The sequence below is a fragment of the Hydractinia symbiolongicarpus genome, chromosome 10, assembly GCF_029227915.1.
Source record: "Hydractinia symbiolongicarpus strain clone_291-10 chromosome 10, HSymV2.1, whole genome shotgun sequence".
In the NCBI taxonomy this organism is placed as follows: Eukaryota; Metazoa; Cnidaria; class Hydrozoa; order Anthoathecata; family Hydractiniidae; genus Hydractinia; species Hydractinia symbiolongicarpus.
Window position 1 is genome coordinate 31,660,631 of NC_079884.1, and position 21,370 is coordinate 31,682,000.

The 21,370-nt window shown below is 36.6% G+C and overlaps 1 protein-coding gene across 1 annotated transcript; it reads right to left on the bottom strand.

The window, feature by feature from the left end:
* Positions 1-505: 505 nt before the first annotated feature.
* On the bottom strand, positions 506-4,027 carry LOC130613047 (uncharacterized). Its single transcript, XM_057434365.1, has 4 exons — positions 3,649-4,027; positions 2,506-3,471; positions 798-2,316; positions 506-719 (listed from the first exon to the last, which is right to left on the bottom strand). Exons 1-4 carry the CDS (start codon positions 4,025-4,027, stop codon positions 506-508), a joined length of 3,078 nt encoding a protein of 1,025 aa, XP_057290348.1.
* Between the last annotated feature and the right edge of the window lie 17,343 nt (positions 4,028-21,370).

Here is a 21,370-nt window from a genome sequence, read left to right on the forward strand (position 1 = left end):
ACGCTTAATGAAAGTGGATTAATCGCCGGCAAACGAAACCCGCGATTTCCCGTAAATCCCGGGCTTGGCCCGTATAGTCGAATATATACAAAGAAAGTACCCTGTGAGTAAACTCATTTCCCGAACGATTTTTTATATTATGTTTTCACCACTAAAACGCATGAGACTTGTAGTTTTCAGAAATGTTTTCACTTTTGATGAGACGCTTAATGAAAGTGGTTTAATCGCCGGCAAAGGAAAACCCGCGATTTCCCGTAAATCCCGGGCTTGGCCCGTATTATTATTATTATTATTATTCATTTATTTATAGTTGACTAAGTATAAATACATATATAGCTAATAAAAGCTAGTTAATGTCAACTTGAAAAGAAAGATTTTAAAATATACAGTATAAATATAAGGCATAAAATATTTTTAGATATATACAATTTTTTAAACATTTGTGGTTGTATAAATTAAGTGAGTGTATAAGCAAATATGAAATTAGCGAGAGTACATCCGCGAGTCATATAAAACCAATTTGTGGGATGTATTTTTTACATAGTCTGCAGGAGCAGTTTGGTACCCACTTTTTAATTTGGGATTTAAAGGATTGCAAGGATGACATTTCTTTGATTCTTACTGGAATTTGTTGCCATATTTTGTAACCGATAAAGGATAAAGTTTCTGTACCATAGTAAACTGATTTAGCATTACGGCCAGTAAATTCTCGATTATTTCTTAGATTGTATTTTGGATTATAAACAGGAAAAATATCTTGCATTATTTCTGGAGCCATGTCGTTTTTTATTTTGTACATCTCAGTTGCAAGAGATTGTAGGTTTCGTTGGTGTACCGTAACAGAGCTGTCCTTATGAAGGAGGTCTGTGAATGAAGAAGAACTGTCGCTATAGACTATCCGCAGTGCTTTTTCATGTATTCGATTAATACGATTGTTTAGAGCTCTGTTGTGAAACATCCAAACTAGAGGGCAGTAATTGAATTGCGAAATTACGAAGGAATTCATTAATAGTTTCTTCTTATTAAAGTTCATAAAAGATGTCATCCTTGTAAGCGCATTTAGTTTCTGACTCGCTTTTGCACAGAGTTTAGACACATGCAGATCAAATTTAAGTTTGTTATCGATAATGACTCCAAGTAGGCGTCCATGAGTGCTGCCTTTTATTACTGAGTTGCCTATCTGTGTACTTAATATTTCATTATCGCTTAAAAGCAAATGACACTTGTCATCATTTGCTTTCATTGCATTATTGTCAAACCATGTAAACACTTTTTCAGAAATGTTTTGAAGTTTAGTAACGACTTCCTTTGAGTCGTTACCGATAACATATGGTGTTGTGTCGTCTGCATAGCTCGCAAATTCAATGTCATTAAAATCAAATTCAACTGAGAAAAGATCGCAGATAAATATGTTAAAAAGTAACGGGCCTAGAATAGATCCTTGCGGCACGCCAAACAATATTTCAAGCCATGAGCTATACGAATTTTTTATCTTTACTCTTTGAAATCTTCCACTCACATAACTCATAATTAGGCGTAGGGAATACATGTCAAATCCATATGCATGAAGTTTTGCGATCAGTAAATCATGTAGGAGACAGTCAAATGCTTTAGATAAATCAGTCAGAAGGGCTCCACATGCTTTACCTTCATCAACAGCCTTTTTCCATTTTTCAAGCATAACAGTGAGACAGTGCTGAGCACTGTAGCCTTTCCTAAATCCACACTGAAACTTACTTAAGTATCGGTTAAAATAATCTTCAATTTGACGATACAGACATCTCTCAAAGATTTTTGAAAGGTTACTAAGAATGCTTATAGGTCTGTAGTTTGATTTGTTAGATCTGTCTTTTTCTTTAAAAAGTGGTGTCACATCTGCCCTTTTCAAAAATTCTGGGTATTTACACAGATCAATTGCAGAGTTAACAGAGAAATGTAAAGTTTCTAAATACTGATCTTCGTTTTCCTTAATTATTTTTGTTGGTATATCGGTTTCTTGGCATGCCTTATGAATATTCAAATTTCGTATCTCTCTCCTGATTTCAGCTTTTTCTACATGATTGAAGGAAAAACCAGGATTGTAATCACCAATGTTTTTTTTTATATTCAGTATACTTGGATGGTTTTCATATCGTTTAATAGCCTTCAAAACAGGGTCATCTACGTTTGAGCAAATTACAAGGATTGTGTCAGATATTGTAAGATCCAGATTTTTTACAATATTCGTGAAGAAAGTGTTGAAAATGTTTGCAACCTTTTCATCATCCGATATGATTTCTTCTTTTTCTATCAGTGTTATAATTTGGGTCGATGGTCCTTTATCGGACAAGAAAGGTTTTATAGTTTTCCAAAATGTCTTATTATCGGTAATTTTTTTAACATTTAGATTGTTGTAATAATCATATTTTTCTTTTCGAAATAGTGTGACACAAATATTTCTTTGTTGATTAAAAGCTAATCTATTTTCTTCTGTTCTATTTTTTAAGTATTTATTTCTAAGCCTACTTCTTTTCATAACAGCCTTATGCAGGGTCCTATTCATGAACGGTGATTGGTTTGCTCTTACGTATTTTTTTTTTAATGGCGCAATTTTGTTAAGGACTGATTTTGCACATTCATGAAAGTTTTCTAACTCATCATCTATCTTTTTTTTCGATTTTTCTATATTTTGAAGTCGACATGTTAGCTCATAACAAAAACGTTCATTTGAAAAGTTTTTGTAATTCCTATATTTGATGATATGAGATTTTTGTTTCTGAAAATATATTTTCATTACAGTGATGGCCATTTTATGGAAATCGGAGAGACCTGTTTCCAATGTGCTGGTGTTTTGGAAATAGTTATATCGATTTGTGAGAAAAAGATCAATACACGATGGGTTATCAGGGTTTTTAAAGCATGTGGGGCCCTTCACGAGGCACTTAAGGTTGTAGAGTTCAGCAAATTCTGTCATGCTATTTTCGTTAATTTCCGCATTAAAATCTCCTAATAGTAATATGTTGTCATAATTTGCAGACAAAACATGAAGACCGTTACCAATATTTTTTAAATGTTCAGATATAGCATTTTTGTGGTGGTTGTATGAGCAACAGAGCAGCCATTTTTTTTTTCGCAGGTTTAGTTCGACAAAAAATCCTTCAAAATTGTCCGTACTAGTACTAGTTGGATGCAACTGTTTTGATGGAATATCTTGACGTACATATAAGAGCATACCTCCACCTTTACTATTACGATCCAGACGAAAATGCTTTGTGTAACCGTCAATTTTAAATTGAGCGGTAGGAAAAGAGCTATCAATTTTAGTTTCAGAGATTAAAAGAACATCAAGGTTTCCATCAATTGCATCAACTAGACAGTCGAATTTATTTCGTACGGAATTAATGTTAATTTGTCCAAGAATAATCCTATTAAAGTTTTGTAGACGTAAGTTTTTTAAGCAGGAAGAGAACGATATATCATTTTCTATCGTTTCTAGAGTTTTATTTATATTAAATGGTGCAATTGCATTAGGAAGAGTTGCTTCTTTTTTGTTAGATATTTTTGTGGGGATACTATTGCTCATACAAACACCAAGTCAATCCTTAGAAATAAAATTTAAAAAAGAATTAGCCAGTGTTACCGATCCATATTGGTTTAAATGTAGTTTACTTCTGTTAAGGTGACGATTCCGATCCATCTGCTGATAGTGATTTATGAATGCGATATTTCGTTCAGCACATCCTTTATATAGGTGGTCATTGAGTTCGTCACATCTAATACCTTGATCGTCATTTCTTGGAGTCAGACCAGATACGGATACGTTCATATTCGAGTTAATCAATGATGTTGCTAAATTAATTATATCGTTAGCTATAACCTCTGGTGCTACGTTTCTAGAAAGATCATTTGTGCCAACATGAAGGATGATGTTATCTGGCTTTTTCTTCATGGTTGGTTTGACGTATTCATACATGTCTTCTGTCGTAGCTCCAGGAAAGGATTTTAGTATAACTCTCTTGTTTTGGTTGTAGTCAAGGGATTTGGTCATCTTGTAACCGTTGATGCCTTTTATTATACTGTCTCCTAGTATACATGTAATTTTTTTAGTGTTAATAATGTTATTAGCGTTATTAAGTGATTGCCTTTTTGTTGGAATGTTTTCTTTATTATTATGTACAATTATGTCTTCATTATTATGTACAATTATGTCTTCATTATTATGTACAATTAGTTCCTCATTATTATGTATAAAGTTATTATTATTATAAGTATCACCTCTAAAACTTTCTGTTATTTCAGAGTGATCATTATTCTCATTATACAGATGTTCAAATCGATTTCGATGAACAAAGCTTTGGTTGTTATGTCGTATAGTCGAATGTATACAAAGAAAGTACCCTGTGAGTAAACTCATTTCCAAAACGATTTTTTAAATTATCTTTTCACCACTAAAACGCATGAGACTTGTTGTTTTCAAAAATGTTTTCATTTTTGATGAGACGCTGAATAAAAGAAGTTTAATCGCCGGCAAACGAAAACCCGCCATTTCCTGTAAACCCCGGGCTTGGCCCGTATAGTCAAAAGTATACAAAGAAAGTACCCGGGGTGTAAACTCATTTCCCGAACGATTTTTTAAATTATTATTTCACCACTAAAGCCCATGAGACTTGTAGTTTTTAAAAATGTTTTCCTTTTTGATGAGACGCTAAATAAAAGAAGTTTAATCGCCGGCAAACGAAAACCCGCGATTTCCCGTAAATCCTGGGCTTGGCCCGTATAGTCGAATGTATACAAAGAAAGTACCCTGTGAGTAAACTCATTTCCAAAACGAATTTTTAAATTATCTTTTCACCACTAAAACGCATGAGACTTGTAGTTTTTAGAAATGTTTTCATTTTTGATGAGACGCTTAATGAAAGTGGATTAATCGCCGGCAAACGAAAACCCGCGATTTCCCGTAAATCCTGGGCTTGGCCCGTATAGTCGAATGTATACAAAGAAAGTACCCTGTGAGTAAACTCACTTCCAAAGCGATTTTTTAAATTATCTTTTCACCACTAAAACGCATGAGACTTGTAGTTTTCAAAAATGTTTTCATTTTTGATTAGACACTGAATAAAAGAAGTTTAATCGCCGGCAAACGAAAACCCGCCATTTCCCGTAAATCCCGGCTTGGCCCGTATAGTCAAAAGTATACAAAGAAAGTACCCAGGGAGTAAACTCATTTCCCGAACGATTTTTTATATTATTTTTTCACCACTAAAACGCATGAGACTTGTAGTTTTCAAAAATGTTTTCATTTTTGATGGGACGCTGAATAAAAGAAGTTTAATCGCCAGCAAACGAAAACCCGCGATTTCCCGTAAATCCCGGACTCGGCCCGTATAGTCAAAAGTATACAAAGAAAGTACCCAGGGAGTAAACTCATTTTCCGAACGATTTTTTAAATTATTTTTTCACCACTAAAACACATGAGACTTGTAGTTTTCAAAAATGTTTTCATTTTTGACTAGACACTGAATAAACGAAGTTTAATCACTGGCAAACGAAAACCCGCCATTTCCCGTAAATCCCGGGCTTGGCCCGTATAGTCAAAAGTATACAGAGAGAGTACCCAGGGAGTAAACTCATTTCCCGAACGATTTTTTATATTAATTTTTCACCACTAAAACGCATGAGACTTGTAGTTTTCAAAAATGTTTTCATTTTTGATGGGACTCTGAATAAAAGAAGTTTAATCGCCGGCAAACGAAAACCCGCGATTTCCCGTAAATCCCGGAATCGGCCCGTATAGTTAAAAGTATACAAAGAAAGTACCCAGGGAGTAAACTCACTTTCCGAACGATTTTTCAAATTATTTTTTCACCACTAAAACGCATGAGACTTGTAGTTTTTAAAAATGTTTTCATTTTTGATGAGACGCTTAATGAAAGAGATTTAATCGCCGGCAAACGAAAACCCGCGATTTCCCGTAAATCCCGGCCTTGGCCCGTATAGTCGAATGTATACAAAGAAAGTACCCTGTGAGTAAACTCATTTCCCGAACGATTTTTTAAATTATCTTTTCACCACTAAAACGCATGAGACTTGTAGTTTTCAGAAATGCTTTCATTTTTGATGAGACGCTTAATGAAAGTGGATTAATCGCCGGCAAACGACAACCCGCGATTTCCCGTAAATCCCGGGCTTGGCCCGTATAGTCGAATGTATACAAAGAAAGTACCCTGTGAGTAAACTCATTTCCAAAACGATTTTTTAAATTATCTTTTCACCACTAAAACGCATGAGACTTGTAGTTTTCAGAAATGTTTTCATTTTTGATGAGACGCTTAATGAAAGTGGATTAATCGCCGGCAAACGAAAACCCGCGATTTCCCGTAAATCCCGGGCTTGGCCCGTATAGTCGAATGTATACAAAGAAAGTACCCTGTGAGTAAACTCATTTCCAAAACGATTTTTTAAATTATCTTTTCACCACTAAAACGCATGAGACTTGTAGTTTATAGAAATGTTTTCATTTTTGATGAGACGCTTAATGAAAGTGGATTAATCGCCGGCAAACGAAAACCCGCGATTTCCCGTAAATCCCGGGCTTGGCCGTATAGTCGAATGTATACAAAGAAAGTACCCTGTGAGTAAACTCATTTCCAAAACGATTTTTTAAATTATCTTTTCACCACTAAAACGCATGAGACTTGTAGTTTTCAGAAATGTTTTCATTTTTGATGAGACGCTTAATGAAAGTGGATTAATCGCCGGCAAATGAAAACCCGCGATTTCCCGTAAATCCCGGGCTTGGCCCGTATAGTCGAATGTATACAAAGAAAGTACCCTGTGAGTAAACTCATTTCCAAAACGATTTTTTAAATTATCTTTTCACCACTAAAACGCATGAGACTTGTAGTTTTCAAAAATGTTTTCATTTTTGATGAGACGCTTAATGAAAGTGGATTAATCGCCGGCAAACGAAACCCCGCGATTTCCCGTAAATCCCGGGCTTGGCCCGTATAGTCAAATGTATACAAAGAAAGTACCCTGTGAGTAAACTCACTTCCAAAGCGATTTTTTAAATTATCTTTTCACCACTAAAACGCATGAGACTTGTAGTTTTCAAAAATGTTTTCATTTTTGATTAGACACTGAATAAAAGAAGTTTAATCGCCGGCAAACAAAAACCCGCCATTTCCCGTAAATCCCGGCTTGGCCCGTATAGTCAAAAGTATACAAAGAAAGTACCCAGGGAGTAAACTCATTTCCCGAACGATTTTTTATATTATTTTTTCACCACTAAAACGCATGAGACTTGTAGTTTTCAAAAATGTTTTCATTTTTGATGGGACGCTGAATAAAAGAAGTTTAATCGCCAGCAAACGAAAACCCGCGATTTCCCGTAAATTTCGGACTCGGCCCGTATAGTCAAAAGTATACAAAGAAAGTACCCAGGGAGTAAACTCATTTTCCGAACGATTTTTTAAAGTATTTTTTCACCACTAAAACGCATGAGACTTGTAGTTTTCAAAAATGTTTTCATTTTTGACTAGACACTGAATAAAAGAAGTTTAATCGCCGGCAAACGAAAACCAGCGATTTCCCCTAAATCCCGAGCTTGGCCCGTGTAGTCGAATGTATACAAAGAAAGTACTCAGGGTGTAAACTCATTTCCCAAACGATTTTTTAAATTATTGTTTCACCACTAAAGCCTATGAGACTTGTAGTTTTTAAAAATGTATTCATTTTTGATGAGACGCTGAATAAAAGCAGTTTAATCGCCGGCAAACGAAAACCCGCGATTTTCCGTAAATCCCGGGCTTGGCCCGTATAGTCAAATGTATACAAAGAAAGTACCCTGTGAGTAAACTCATTTCCAAAACGATTTTTTAAATTATCTTTTCACCACTAAAGCCTATGAGACTTGTAGTTTTCAAAAATGTTTTCATTTTTGATGAGACGCTAAATGAAAGAGGTTTAATCGCCGGCAAACGAAAACCAGCGATTTCCCCTAAATCCCGGGCGTGGCCCGTGTAGTCGAATGTATGCAAAAAAAGTACCCAGGGAGTAAACTCACTTCCCGAACGGTTTTTTAATTTTTTTTTTCACCACTAAAACGCATGAGACTTGTAGTTTTCAAAAATGTTTTCATTTTTGATGAGACGCTAAATGAAAGAGGTTTAATCGCCGGCAAACGAAAACCAGCGATTTCCCCTAAATCCCGGGCTTGGCCCGTGTAGTCGAATGTATACAAAAAAAGTACCCAGGGAGTAAACTCATTTCCCGAACGATTTTTTAATTTTTTTTTTCACCACTAAAGCCCATGAGACTTGTAGTTTTTAAAAATGTTTTCATTTTTGATGAGCGCTGAATAAAAGAAGTTTAATCGCCGGCAAACGAAAACCCGCCATTTCCCGTAAACCCCGGGCTTGGCCCGTATAGTCGAATGTATACAAAGAAAGTACCCAGGGAGTAAACTCATTTCCCAAACGATTTTTTAAATTATTATTTCACCACTAAAACCTAAGAGACTTGTAGTTTTTAAAAATGTATTCATTTTTGATGAGACGCTGAATAAAAGCAGTTTAATCGCCGGCAAACGAAAACCCGCGATTTTCCGTAAATCCCGGGCTTGGCCCGTATAGTCAAATGTATACAAAGAAAGTACCCTGTGAGTAAAGTCATTTTCAAAACGATTTTTTAAATTATCTTTTCACCACTAAAGCCTATGAGACTTGTAGTTTTCAAAAATGTTTTCATTTTTGATGAGACGCTGAATAAAAGAAGTTTAATCGCCGGCAAAGGAAAACCCGCGATTTCCCGTAAATCCCCGGCTTGGCCTGTATAGTTGAATGTATACAAAGAAAGTACCCTGTGAGTAAACTAATTTCCAAAACGATTTTTTAAATTATCTTTTCACCACTAAAATGCATAAGACTTGTAGTTTTCAAAAATGTTTTCATTTTTGATTAGACACTGAATAAAAGAAGTTTAATCGCCGCCAAACGAAAACCCGCGATTTCCCGTAAATCCCGGGCTTGGCCCGTATAGTCGAATGTATACAAAGAAAGTACCCTGTGAGTAAACTCATTTCCAAAACGATTTTTTAAATTATCTTTTCACCACTAAAACGCATGAGACTTGTAGTTTTCAAAAATGTTTTCATTTTTGATGAGACGCTTAATGAAAGTGGATTAATCGCCGGCAAACGAAAACCCGCGATTTCCCGTAAATCCCGGGCTTGGCCCGTATAGTCGAATGGATACAAAGAAAGTACCCTGTGAGTAAACTCACTTCCAAAGCGATTTTTTAAATTATTTTTTCACCACTAAAACGCATGAGACTTGTAGTTTTCAAAAATGTTTTCATTTTTGATTAGACACTGAATGAAAGAAGTTTAATCGCGGGCAAACGAAAACCCGCCATTTCCCGTAAATCCCGGCTTGGCCCGTATAGTCAAAAGCATACAAAGAAAGTACCCAGGGAGTAAACTCATTTCCCGAACGATTTTTTATATTATTTTTTCACCACTAAAACGCATGAAACTTGTAGTTTTCAAAAATGTTTTCATTTTTGATGGGACGCTGAATAAAAGAAGTTTAATCGCCAGCAAACGAAAACCCGCGATTTCCCGTAAATCCCGGACTCGGCCCGTATAGTCAAAAGTATACAAAGAAAGTACCCAGGGAGTAAACTCATTTTCCGAACGATTTTTTAAATTATTTTTTCACCACTAAAACGCATGAGACTTGTAGTTTTCAAAAATGTTTTCATTTTTGATGAGACGCTTAATGAAAGAGGTTTAATCGCCGGCAAACGAAAACCAGCGATTTCCCCTAAATCCCGGGCTTGGCCCGTGTAGTCGAATGTATACAAAGAAAGTACCCAGGGAGTAAACTCATTTCCCGAACGATTTTTTAATTATTTTTTTTCACCACTAAAGCCCACGAGACTTGTATTTTTTAAAAATATCTTCATTTTTGATGAGCGCTGAATAAAAGAAGTTTAATCGCCGGCAAACGAAAACCCGCGATTTCCCGTAAATCCCGGACTCGTCCCGTATAGTCAAAAGTATACAAAGAAAGTATCCAGGGAGTAAACTAATTTCCAAAACGATTTTTTAAATTATCTTTTCACCACTAAAATGCATAAGACTTGTAGTTTTCAAAAATGTTTTCATTTTTGATTAGACACTGAATAAAAGAAGTTTAATCGCCGCCAAACGAAAACCCGCGATTTCCCGTAAATCCCGGGCTTGGCCCGTATAGTCGAATGTATACAAAGAAAGTACCCTGTGAGTAAACTCATTTCCAAAACGATTTTTTAAATTATCTTTTCACCACTAAAACGCATGAGACTTGTAGTTTTCAAAAATGTTTTCATTTTTGATGAGACGCTTAATGAAAGTGGATTAATCGCCGGCAAACGAAAACCCGCGATTTCCCGTAAATCCCGGGCTTGGCCCGTATAGTCGAATGGATACAAAGAAAGTACCCTGTGAGTAAACTCACTTCCAAAGCGATTTTTTAAATTATTTTTTCACCACTAAAACGCATGAGACTTGTAGTTTTCAAAAATGTTTTCATTTTTGATTAGACACTGAATGAAAGAAGTTTAATCGCGGGCAAACGAAAACCCGCCATTTCCCGTAAATCCCGGCTTGGCCCGTATAGTCAAAAGCATACAAAGAAAGTACCCAGGGAGTAAACTCATTTCCCGAACGATTTTTTATATTATTTTTTCACCACTAAAACGCATGAAACTTGTAGTTTTCAAAAATGTTTTCATTTTTGATGGGACGCTGAATAAAAGAAGTTTAATCGCCAGCAAACGAAAACCCGCGATTTCCCGTAAATCCCGGACTCGGCCCGTATAGTCAAAAGTATACAAAGAAAGTACCCAGGGAGTAAACTCATTTTCCGAACGATTTTTTAAATTATTTTTTCACCACTAAAACGCATGAGACTTGTAGTTTTCAAAAATGTTTTCATTTTTGATGAGACGCTTAATGAAAGAGGTTTAATCGCCGGCAAACGAAAACCAGCGATTTCCCCTAAATCCCGGGCTTGGCCCGTGTAGTCGAATGTATACAAAGAAAGTACCCAGGGAGTAAACTCATTTCCCGAACGATTTTTTAATTATTTTTTTTCACCACTAAAGCCCACGAGACTTGTATTTTTTAAAAATATCTTCATTTTTGATGAGCGCTGAATAAAAGAAGTTTAATCGCCGGCAAACGAAAACCCGCGATTTCCCGTAAATCCCGGACTCGTCCCGTATAGTCAAAAGTATACAAAGAAAGTATCCAGGGAGTAAACTCATTTTCCGAACGATTTTTTAAATTATTTTTTAACACTAAAACGCATGAGACTTGTAGTTTTCAAAAATGTTTTTATTTTTGATGAGACGCCTAATGAAAGAGGTTTAATCGCCGGCAAACGAAAACCAGCGATTTCCCCGAAAATCCCGGGCTTGGCCCGTGTAGTCGAATGTATACAAAGAAAGTACCCAGGGAGTAAACTCATTTCCCGAACGATTTTTCAAATTTTTTTTTCACCACTAAAGCCCATGAGACTTGTAGTTTTTAAAAATGTCTTCATTTTTGATGAGCGCTGAATAAAAGAAGTTTAATCGCCGGCAAACGAAAACCCGCCATTTCCCGTAAACCCCGGGGTTGGCCCGTATAGTCGAATGTATACAAAGAAAGTACCCAGGGAGTAAACTCATTTCCCAAACGATTTTTTAAATTATTATTTCACCACTAAAGCCTATGAGACTTGTAGTTTTTAAAAATGTATTCTTTTTTGATGAGACGCTGAATAAAAGCAGTTTAATCGCCGGCAAACGAAAACCCGCGATTTTCCGTAAACCCCGGGCTTGGCCCGTGTAGTCGAATGTATACAAAGAAAGTACCCTGTGAGTAAACTCATTTCCAAAACGATTTTTTAAATTATCTTTTCACCACTAAAGCCTATGAGACTTGTAGTTTTCAAAAATGTTTTCATTTTTGATGGGACGCTGAATAAAAGAAGTTTAATCGCCAGCAAACGAAAACCCGCGATTTCCCGTAAATCCCGGACTCGGCCCGTATAGTCAAAAGTATACAAAGAAAGTACCCAGGGAGTAAACTCATTTTCCGAACGATTTTTTAAATTATTTTTTCACCACTAAAACGCATGAGACTTGTAGTTTTCAAAAATGTTTTCATTTTTGATGAGACGCTTAATGAAAGAGGTTTAATCGCCGGCAAACGAAAACCAGCGATTTCCCCTAAATCCCGGGCTTGGCCCGTGTAGTCGAATGTATACAAAGAAAGTACCCAGGGAGTAAACTCATTTCCCGAACGATTTTTTAATTATTTTTTTTCACCACTAAAGCCCACGAGACTTGTAGTTTTTAAAAATATCTTCATTTTTGATGAGCGCTGAATAAAAGAAGTTTAATCGCCGGCAAACGAAAACCCGCGATTTCCCGTAAATCCCGGACTCGTCCCGTATAGTCAAAAGTATACAAAGAAAGTACCCTGTGAGTAAAGTCATTTTCAAAACGATTTTTTAAATTATCTTTTCACCACTAAAGCCTATGAGACTTGTAGTTTTCAAAAATGTTTTCATTTTTGATGAGACGCTGAATAAAAGAAGTTTAATCGCCGGCAAAGGAAAACCCGCGATTTCCCGTAAATCCCCGGCTTGGCCTGTATAGTTGAATGTATACAAAGAAAGTACCCTGTGAGTAAACTAATTTCCAAAACGATTTTTTAAATTATCTTTTCACCACTAAAATGCATAAGACTTGTAGTTTTCAAAAATGTTTTCATTTTTGATTAGACACTGAATAAAAGAAGTTTAATCGCCGCCAAACGAAAACCCGCGATTTCCCGTAAATCCCGGGCTTGGCCCGTATAGTCGAATGTATACAAAGAAAGTACCCTGTGAGTAAACTCATTTCCAAAACGATTTTTTAAATTATCTTTTCACCACTAAAACGCATGAGACTTGTAGTTTTCAAAAATGTTTTCATTTTTGATGAGACGCTTAATGAAAGTGGATTAATCGCCGGCAAACGAAAACCCGCGATTTCCCGTAAATCCCGGGCTTGGCCCGTATAGTCGAATGGATACAAAGAAAGTACCCTGTGAGTAAACTCACTTCCAAAGCGATTTTTTAAATTATTTTTTCACCACTAAAACGCATGAGACTTGTAGTTTTCAAAAATGTTTTCATTTTTGATTAGACACTGAATGAAAGAAGTTTAATCGCGGGCAAACGAAAACCTGCCATTTCCCGTAAATCCCGGCTTGGCCCGTATAGTCAAAAGCATACAAAGAAAGTACCCAGGGAGTAAACTCATTTCCCGAACGATTTTTTATATTATTTTTTCACCACTAAAACGCATGAAACTTGTAGTTTTCAAAAATGTTTTCATTTTTGATGGGACGCTGAATAAAAGAAGTTTAATCGCCAGCAAACGAAAACCCGCGATTTCCCGTAAATCCCGGACTCGGCCCGTATAGTCAAAAGTATACAAAGAAAGTACCCAGGGAGTAAACTCATTTTCCGAACGATTTTTCAAATTTTTTTTTCACCACTAAAGCCCATGAGACTTGTAGTTTTTAAAAATGTCTTCATTTTTGATGAGCGCTGAATAAAAGAAGTTTAATCGCCGGCAAACGAAAACCCGCCATTTCCCGTAAACCCCGGGGTTGGCCCGTATAGTCGAATGTATACAAAGAAAGTACCCAGGGAGTAAACTCATTTCCCAAACGATTTTTTAAATTATTATTTCACCACTAAAGCCTATGAGACTTGTAGTTTTTAAAAATGTATTCATTTTTGATGAGACGCTGAATAAAAGCAGTTTAATCGCCGGCAAACGAAAACCCGCGATTTTCCGTAAACCCCGGGCTTGGCCCGTGTAGTCGAATGTATACAAAGAAAGTACCCTGTGAGTAAACTCATTTCCAAAACGATTTTTTAAATTATCTTTTCACCACTAAAATGCATAAGACTTGTAGTTTTCAAAAATGTTTTCATTTTTGATTAGACACTGAATAAAAGAAGTTTAATCGCCGCCAAACGAAAACCCGCGATTTCCCGTAAATCCCGGGCTTGGCCCGTATAGTCGAATGTATACAAAGAAAGTACCCTGTGAGTAAACTCATTTCCAAAACGATTTTTTAAATTATCTTTTCACCACTAAAACGCATGAGACTTGTAGTTTTCAAAAATGTTTTCATTTTTGATGAGACGCTTAATGAAAGTGGATTAATCGCCGGCAAACGAAAACCCGCGATTTCCCGTAAATCCCGGGCTTGGCCCGTATAGTCGAATGGATACAAAGAAAGTACCCTGTGAGTAAACTCACTTCCAAAGCGATTTTTTAAATTATTTTTTCACCACTAAAACGCATGAGACTTGTAGTTTTCAAAAATGTTTTCATTTTTGATTAGACACTGAATGAAAGAAGTTTAATCGCGGGCAAACGAAAACCCGCCATTTCCCGTAAATCCCGGCTTGGCCCGTATAGTCAAAAGCATACAAAGAAAGTACCCAGGGAGTAAACTCATTTCCCGAACGATTTTTTATATTATTTTTTCACCACTAAAACGCATGAAACTTGTAGTTTTCAAAAATGTTTTCATTTTTGATGGGACGCTGAATAAAAGAAGTTTAATCGCCAGCAAACGAAAACCCGCGATTTCCCGTAAATCCCGGACTCGGCCCGTATAGTCAAAAGTATACAAAGAAAGTACCCAGGGAGTAAACTCATTTTCCGAACGATTTTTTAAATTATTTTTTCACCAATAAAACGCATGAGACTTGTAGTTTTCAAAAATGTTTTCATTTTTGATGAGACGCTTAATGAAAGAGGTTTAATCGCCGGCAAACGAAAACCAGCGATTTCCCCTAAATCCCGGGCTTGGCCCGTGTAGTCGAATGTATACAAAGAAAGTACCCAGGGAGTAAACTCATTTCCCGAACGATTTTTTAATTATTTTTTTTCACCACTAAAGCCCACGAGACTTGTATTTTTTAAAAATATCTTCATTTTTGATGAGCGCTGAATAAAAGAAGTTTAATCGCCGGCAAACGAAAACCCGCGATTTCCCGTAAATCCCGGACTCGTCCCGTATAGTCAAAAGTATACAAAGAAAGTATCCAGGGAGTAAACTCATTTTCCGAACGATTTTTTAAATTATTTTTTACCACTAAAACGCATGAGACTTGTAGTTTTCAAAAATATTTTTATTTTTGATGAGACGCCTAATGAAAGAGGTTTAATCGCCGGCAAACGAAAACCAGCGATTTCCCCGAAAATCCCGGGCTTGGCCCGTGTAGTCGAATGTATACAAAGAAAGTACCCAGGGAGTAAACTCATTTCCGAACGATTTTTCAAATTTTTTTTTCACCACTAAAGCCCATGAGACTTGTAGTTTTTAAAAATGTCTTCATTTTTGATGAGCGCTGAATAAAAGAAGTTTAATCGCCGGCAAACGAAAACCCGCCATTTCCCGTAAACCCCGGGGTTGGCCCGTATAGTCGAATGTATACAAAGAAAGTACCCAGGGAGTAAACTCATTTCCCAAACGATTTCTTAAATTATTATTTCACCACTAAAGCCTATGAGACTTGTAGTTTTTAAAAATGTATTCATTTTTGATGAGACGCTGAATAAAAGCAGTTTAATCGCCGGCAAACGAAAACCCGCGATTTTCCGTAAACCCCGGGCTTGGCCCGTGTAGTCGAATGTATACAAAGAAAGTACCCTGTGAGTAAACTCATTTCCAAAACGATTTTTTAAATTATCTTTTCACCACTAAAGCCTATGAGACTTGTAGTTTTCAAAAATGTTTTCATTTTTGATGGGACGCTGAATAAAAGAAGTTTAATCGCCAGCAAACGAAAACCCGCGATTTCCCGTAAATCCCGGACTCGGCCCGTATAGTCAAAAGTATACAAAGAAAGTACCCAGGGAGTAAACTCATTTTCCGAACGATTTTTTAAATTATTTTTTCACCACTAAAACGCATGAGACTTGTAGTTTTCAAAAATGTTTTCATTTTTGATGAGACGCTTAATGAAAGAGGTTTAATCGCCGGCAAACGAAAACCAGCGATTTCCCCTAAATCCCGGGCTTGGCCCGTGTAGTCGCATGTATACAAAGAAAGTACCCAGGGAGTAAACTCATTTCCCGAACGATTTTTTAATTATTTTTTTTCACCACTAAAGCCCACGAGACATGTAGTTTTTAAAAATATCTTCATTTTTGATGAGCGCTGAATAAAAGAAGTTTAATCGCCGGCAAACGAAAACCCGCGATTTCCCGTAAATCCCGGACTCGTCCCGTATAGTCAAAAGTATACAAAGAAAGTACCCAGGGAGTAAACTCATTTTCCGAACGATTTTTTAAATTATTTTTTACCACTAAAACGCATGAGACTTGTAGTTTTCAAAAATGTTTTTATTTTTGATGAGACGCCTAATGAAAGAGGTTTAATCGCCGGCAAACGAAAACCAGCGATTTCCCCGAAAATCCCGGGCTTGGCCCGTGTAGTCGAATGTATACAAAGAAAGTACCCAGGGAGTAAACTCATTTCCCGAACGATTTTTCAAATTTTTTTTTCACCACTAAAGCCCATGAGACTTGTAGTTTTTAAAAATGTCTTCATTTTTGATGAGTGCTGAATAAAAGAAGTTTAATCGCCGGCAAACAAAAACCCGCCATTTCCCGTAAACCCCGGGGTTGGCCCGTATAGTCGAATGTATACAAAGAAAGTACCCAGGGAGTAAACTCATTTCCCAAACGATTTTTTAAATTATTATTTCACCACTAAAGCCTATGAGACTTGTAGTTTTTAAAAATGTATTCATTTTTGATGAGACGCTGAATAAAAGCAGTTTAATCGCCGGCAAACGAAAACCCGCGATTTTCCGTAAATCCCGGGATTGGCCCGTATAGTCAAATGTATACAAAGAAAGTACCCAGTGAGTAAACTCATTTCCAAAACGATTTTTTAAATTATCTTTTCACCACTAAAGCCTATGAGACTTGTAGTTTTCAAAAATGTTTTCATTTTTGATGAGACGCTAAATGAAAGAGGTTTAATCGCCGGCAAACGAAAACCAGCGATTTCCCCTAAATCCAGGGCTTGGCCCGTGTAGTCGAATGTATAGAATGAAGGTACCCAGGGAGTAAACTCATTTCCCGAACGATTTTTTAATATTTTATTTCACCACTAAATCCCATGAGACTTGTAGTTTTTAAAAATGTTTTCATTTTTGATGAGCGCTGAATAAAAGAAGTTTAATCGCCGGCAAACGAAAACATGCCATTTCCCGTAAACCCCGGGCTTGGCCCGTATAGTCAAATGTATACAAAGAAAGTACCCAGGGAGTAAACTCATTTCCCAAACGATTTTTTAAATTATTATTTCACCACTAAAGCCTATGAGACTTGTAGTTTTTAAAAATGTATTCATTTTTGATGAGACGCTGAAAAAAAGCAGTTTAATCGCCGGCAAACAAAAACTCGCGATTTCCCGTAAATCCCGGGCTTGGCCCGTATAGTCAAATGTATACAAAGAAAGTACCCTGTGAGTAAACTCATTTCCAAAACGATTTTTTAAATTATTTTTTCACCACTAAAGCCTATGAGACTTGTAGTTTTCAAAAATGTTTTCATTTTTGATGAGACGCTGAATAAAAGAAGTTTAATCGCTGGCAAAGGATAACCCGCGATTTCCCGTAAATCCCGGGCTTGGCCCGTAGAGTCGAATGTATACAAAGAAAGTACCCTGTGAGTAAACCATTTTCTAAAACGATTTTTTAAATTATCTTTTCACCACTAAAATGCATGAGACTTGTAGTTTTCAAAAATGTTTTCATTTTTGATTAGACACTGAATAAAAGAAGTGTAATCACCGGCAAACAAAAACCCGCCATTTCCCGTAAATCCCGGGCTTGGCCCGTATAGTCAAAAGTATACAAAGAAAGTACCCAGGGAGTGAACTCATTTCCCGAACCATTTTTTATATTATTTTTTCACCACTAAAACGCATGAGACTTGTAGTTTCAAAAATGTTTTCATTTTTGATGGGACGCTGAATAAAAGAAGTTTAATCGCCGGCAAACGAAAACCCGCGATTTCCCGTAAATCCCGGACTCGGCCCGTATAGTCAAAAGTATACAAAGAAATTACCCAGGGAGTAAACTCATTTTCCGAACGATTTTTTAAATTATTTTTCACCACTAAAACGCATGAGACTTGTAGTTTTCAAAAATGTTTTCATTTTTGATGAGACGCTTAATGAAAGAGGTTTAATCGCCGGCAAACGAAAATTAGCGATTTCCCCTAAATCCCGGGCTTGGCCCGTGTAGTCGAATGTATACAAAGAAAGTACCCTGTGAGTAAACTCATTTCCAAAACGATTTTTTAAATTATCTTTTCACCACTAAAGCCTATGAGACTTGTAGTTTTCAAAAATGTTTTCATTTTTGATGAGACGCTAAATGAAAGAGGTTTAATCGCCGGCAAACGAAAACCAGCGATTTCCCCTAAATCCCGGGCTTGGCCCGTGTAGTCGAATGTATGCAAAAAAAGTACCCAGGGAGTAAACTCATTTCCCGAACGATTTTTTAATTATTTTTTTTCACCACTAAAGCCCACGAGACTTGTAGTTTTTAAAAATATCTTCATTTTTGATGAGCGCTGAATAAAAGAAGTTTAATCGCCGGCAAACGAAAACCCGCGATTTCCCGTAAATCCCGGACTCGTCCCGTATAGTCAAAAGTATACAAAGAAAGTACCCTGTGAGTAAAGTCATTTTCAAAACGATTTTTTAAATTATCTTTTCACCACTAAAGCCTATGAGACTTGTAGTTTTCAAAAATGTTTTCATTTTTGATGAGACGCTGAATAAAAGAAGTTTAATCGCCGGCAAAGGAAAACCCGCGATTTCCCGTAAATCCCCGGCTTGGCCTGTATAGTTGAATGTATACAAAGAAAGTACCCTGTGAGTAAACTAATTTCCAAAACGATTTTTTAAATTATCTTTTCACCACTAAAATGCATAAGACTTGTAGTTTTCAAAAATGTTTTCATTTTTGATTAGACACTGAATAAAAGAAGTTTAATCGCCGCCAAACGAAAACCCGCGATTTCCCGTAAATCCCGGGCTTGGCCCGTATAGTCGAATGTATACAAAGAAAGTACCCTGTGAGTAAACTCATTTCCAAAACGATTTTTTAAATTATCTTTTCACCACTAAAACGCATGAGACTTGTAGTTTTCAAAAATGTTTTCATTTTTGATGAGACGCTTAATGAAAGTGGATTAATCGCCGGCAAACGAAAACCCGCGATTTCCCGTAAATCCCGGGCTTGGCCCGTATAGTCGAATGGATACAAAGAAAGTACCCTGTGAGTAAACTCACTTCCAAAGCGATTTTTTAAATTATTTTTTCACCACTAAAACGCATGAGACTTGTAGTTTTCAAAAATGTTTTCATTTTTGATTAGACACTGAATGAAAGAAGTTTAATCGCGGGCAAACGAAAACCCGCCATTTCCCGTAAATCCCGGCTTGGCCCGTATAGTCAAAAGCATACAAAGAAAGTACCCAGGGAGTAAACTCATTTCCCGAACGATTTTTTATATTATTTTTTCACCACTAAAACGCATGAAACTTGTAGTTTTCAAAAATGTTTTCATTTTTGATGAGACGCTTAATGAAAGTGGATTAATCGCCGGCAAACGAAAACCCGCGATTTCCCGTAAATCCCGGGCTTGGCCCGTATAGTCGAATGGATACAAAGAAAGTACCCTGTGAGTAAACTCACTTCCAAAGCGATTTTTTAAATTATTTTTTCACCACTAAAACGCATGAGACTTGTAGTTTTCAAAAATGTTTTCATTTTTGATTAGACACTGAATGAAAGAAGTTTAATCGCGGGCAAACGAAAACCCGCCATTTCCCGTAAATCCCGGCTTGGCCCGTATAGTCAAAAGCATACAAAGAAAGTACCCAGGGAGTAAACTCATTTTCCGAACGATTTTTTAAATTATTTTTTCACCACTAAAACGCATGAGACTTGTAGTTTTCAAAAATGTTTTCATTTTTGATGAGACGCTTAATGAAAGAGGTTTAATCGCCGGCAAACGAAAACCAGCGATTTCCCCTAAATCCCGGGCTTGGCCCGTGTAGTCGAATGTATACAAAGAAAGTACCCAGGGAGTAAACTCATTTCCCGAACGATTTTTTAATTATTTTTTTTCACCACTAAAGCCCACGAGACTTGTATTTTTTAAAAATATCTTCATTTTTGATGAGCGCTGAATAAAAGAAGTTTAATCGCCGGCAAACGAAAACCCGCGATTTCCCGTAAATCCCGGACTAGTCCCGTATAGTCAAAAGTATACAAAGAAAGTATCCAGGGAGTAAACTCATTTTCCGAACGATTTTTTAAATTATTTTTTACCACTAAAACGCATGAGACTTGTAGTTTTCAAAAATGTTTTTATTTTTGATGAGACGCCTAATGAAAGAGGTTTAATCGCCGGCAAACGAAAACCAGCGATTTCCCCGAAAATCCCGGGCTTGGCCCGTGTAGTCGAATGTATACAAAGAAAGTACCCAGGGAGTAAACTCATTTCCCGAACGATTTTTCAAATTTTTTTTTCACCACTAAAGCCCATGAGACTTGTAGTTTTTAAAAATGTCTTCATTTTTGATGAGCGCTGAATAAAAGAAGTTTAATCGCCGGCAAACGAAAACCCGCGATTTCCCGTAAATCCCGGACTCGTCCCGTATAGTCAAAAGTATACAAAGAAAGTACCCAGGGAGTAAACTCATTTTCCGAACGATTTTTCAAATTATTTTTTACCACTAAAACGCATGAGACTTGTAGTTTTCAAAAATGTTTTTATTTTTGATGAGACGCCTAATGAAAGAGGTTTAATCGCCGGCAAACGAAAACCAGCGATTTCCCCGAAAATCCCGGGCTTGGCCCGTGTAGTCGAATGTATACAAAGAAAGTACCCAGGGAGTAAACTCATTTCCCGAACGATTTTTCAAATTTTTTTTTCACCACTAAAGCCCATGAGACTTGTAGTTTTTAAAAATGTCTTCATTTTTGATGAGTGCTGAATAAAAGAAGCTTAATCGCCGGCAAACAAAAACCCGCCATTTCCCGTAAACCCCGGGGTTGGCCCGTATAGTCGAATGTATACAAAGAAAGTACCCAGGGAGTAAACTCATTTCCCAAACGATTTTTTAAATTATTATTTCACCACTAAAGCCTATGAGACTTGTAGTTTTTAAAAATGTATTCATTTTTGATGAGACGCTGAATAAAAGCAGTTTAATCGCCGGCAAACGAAAACCCGCGATTTTCCGTAAATCCCGG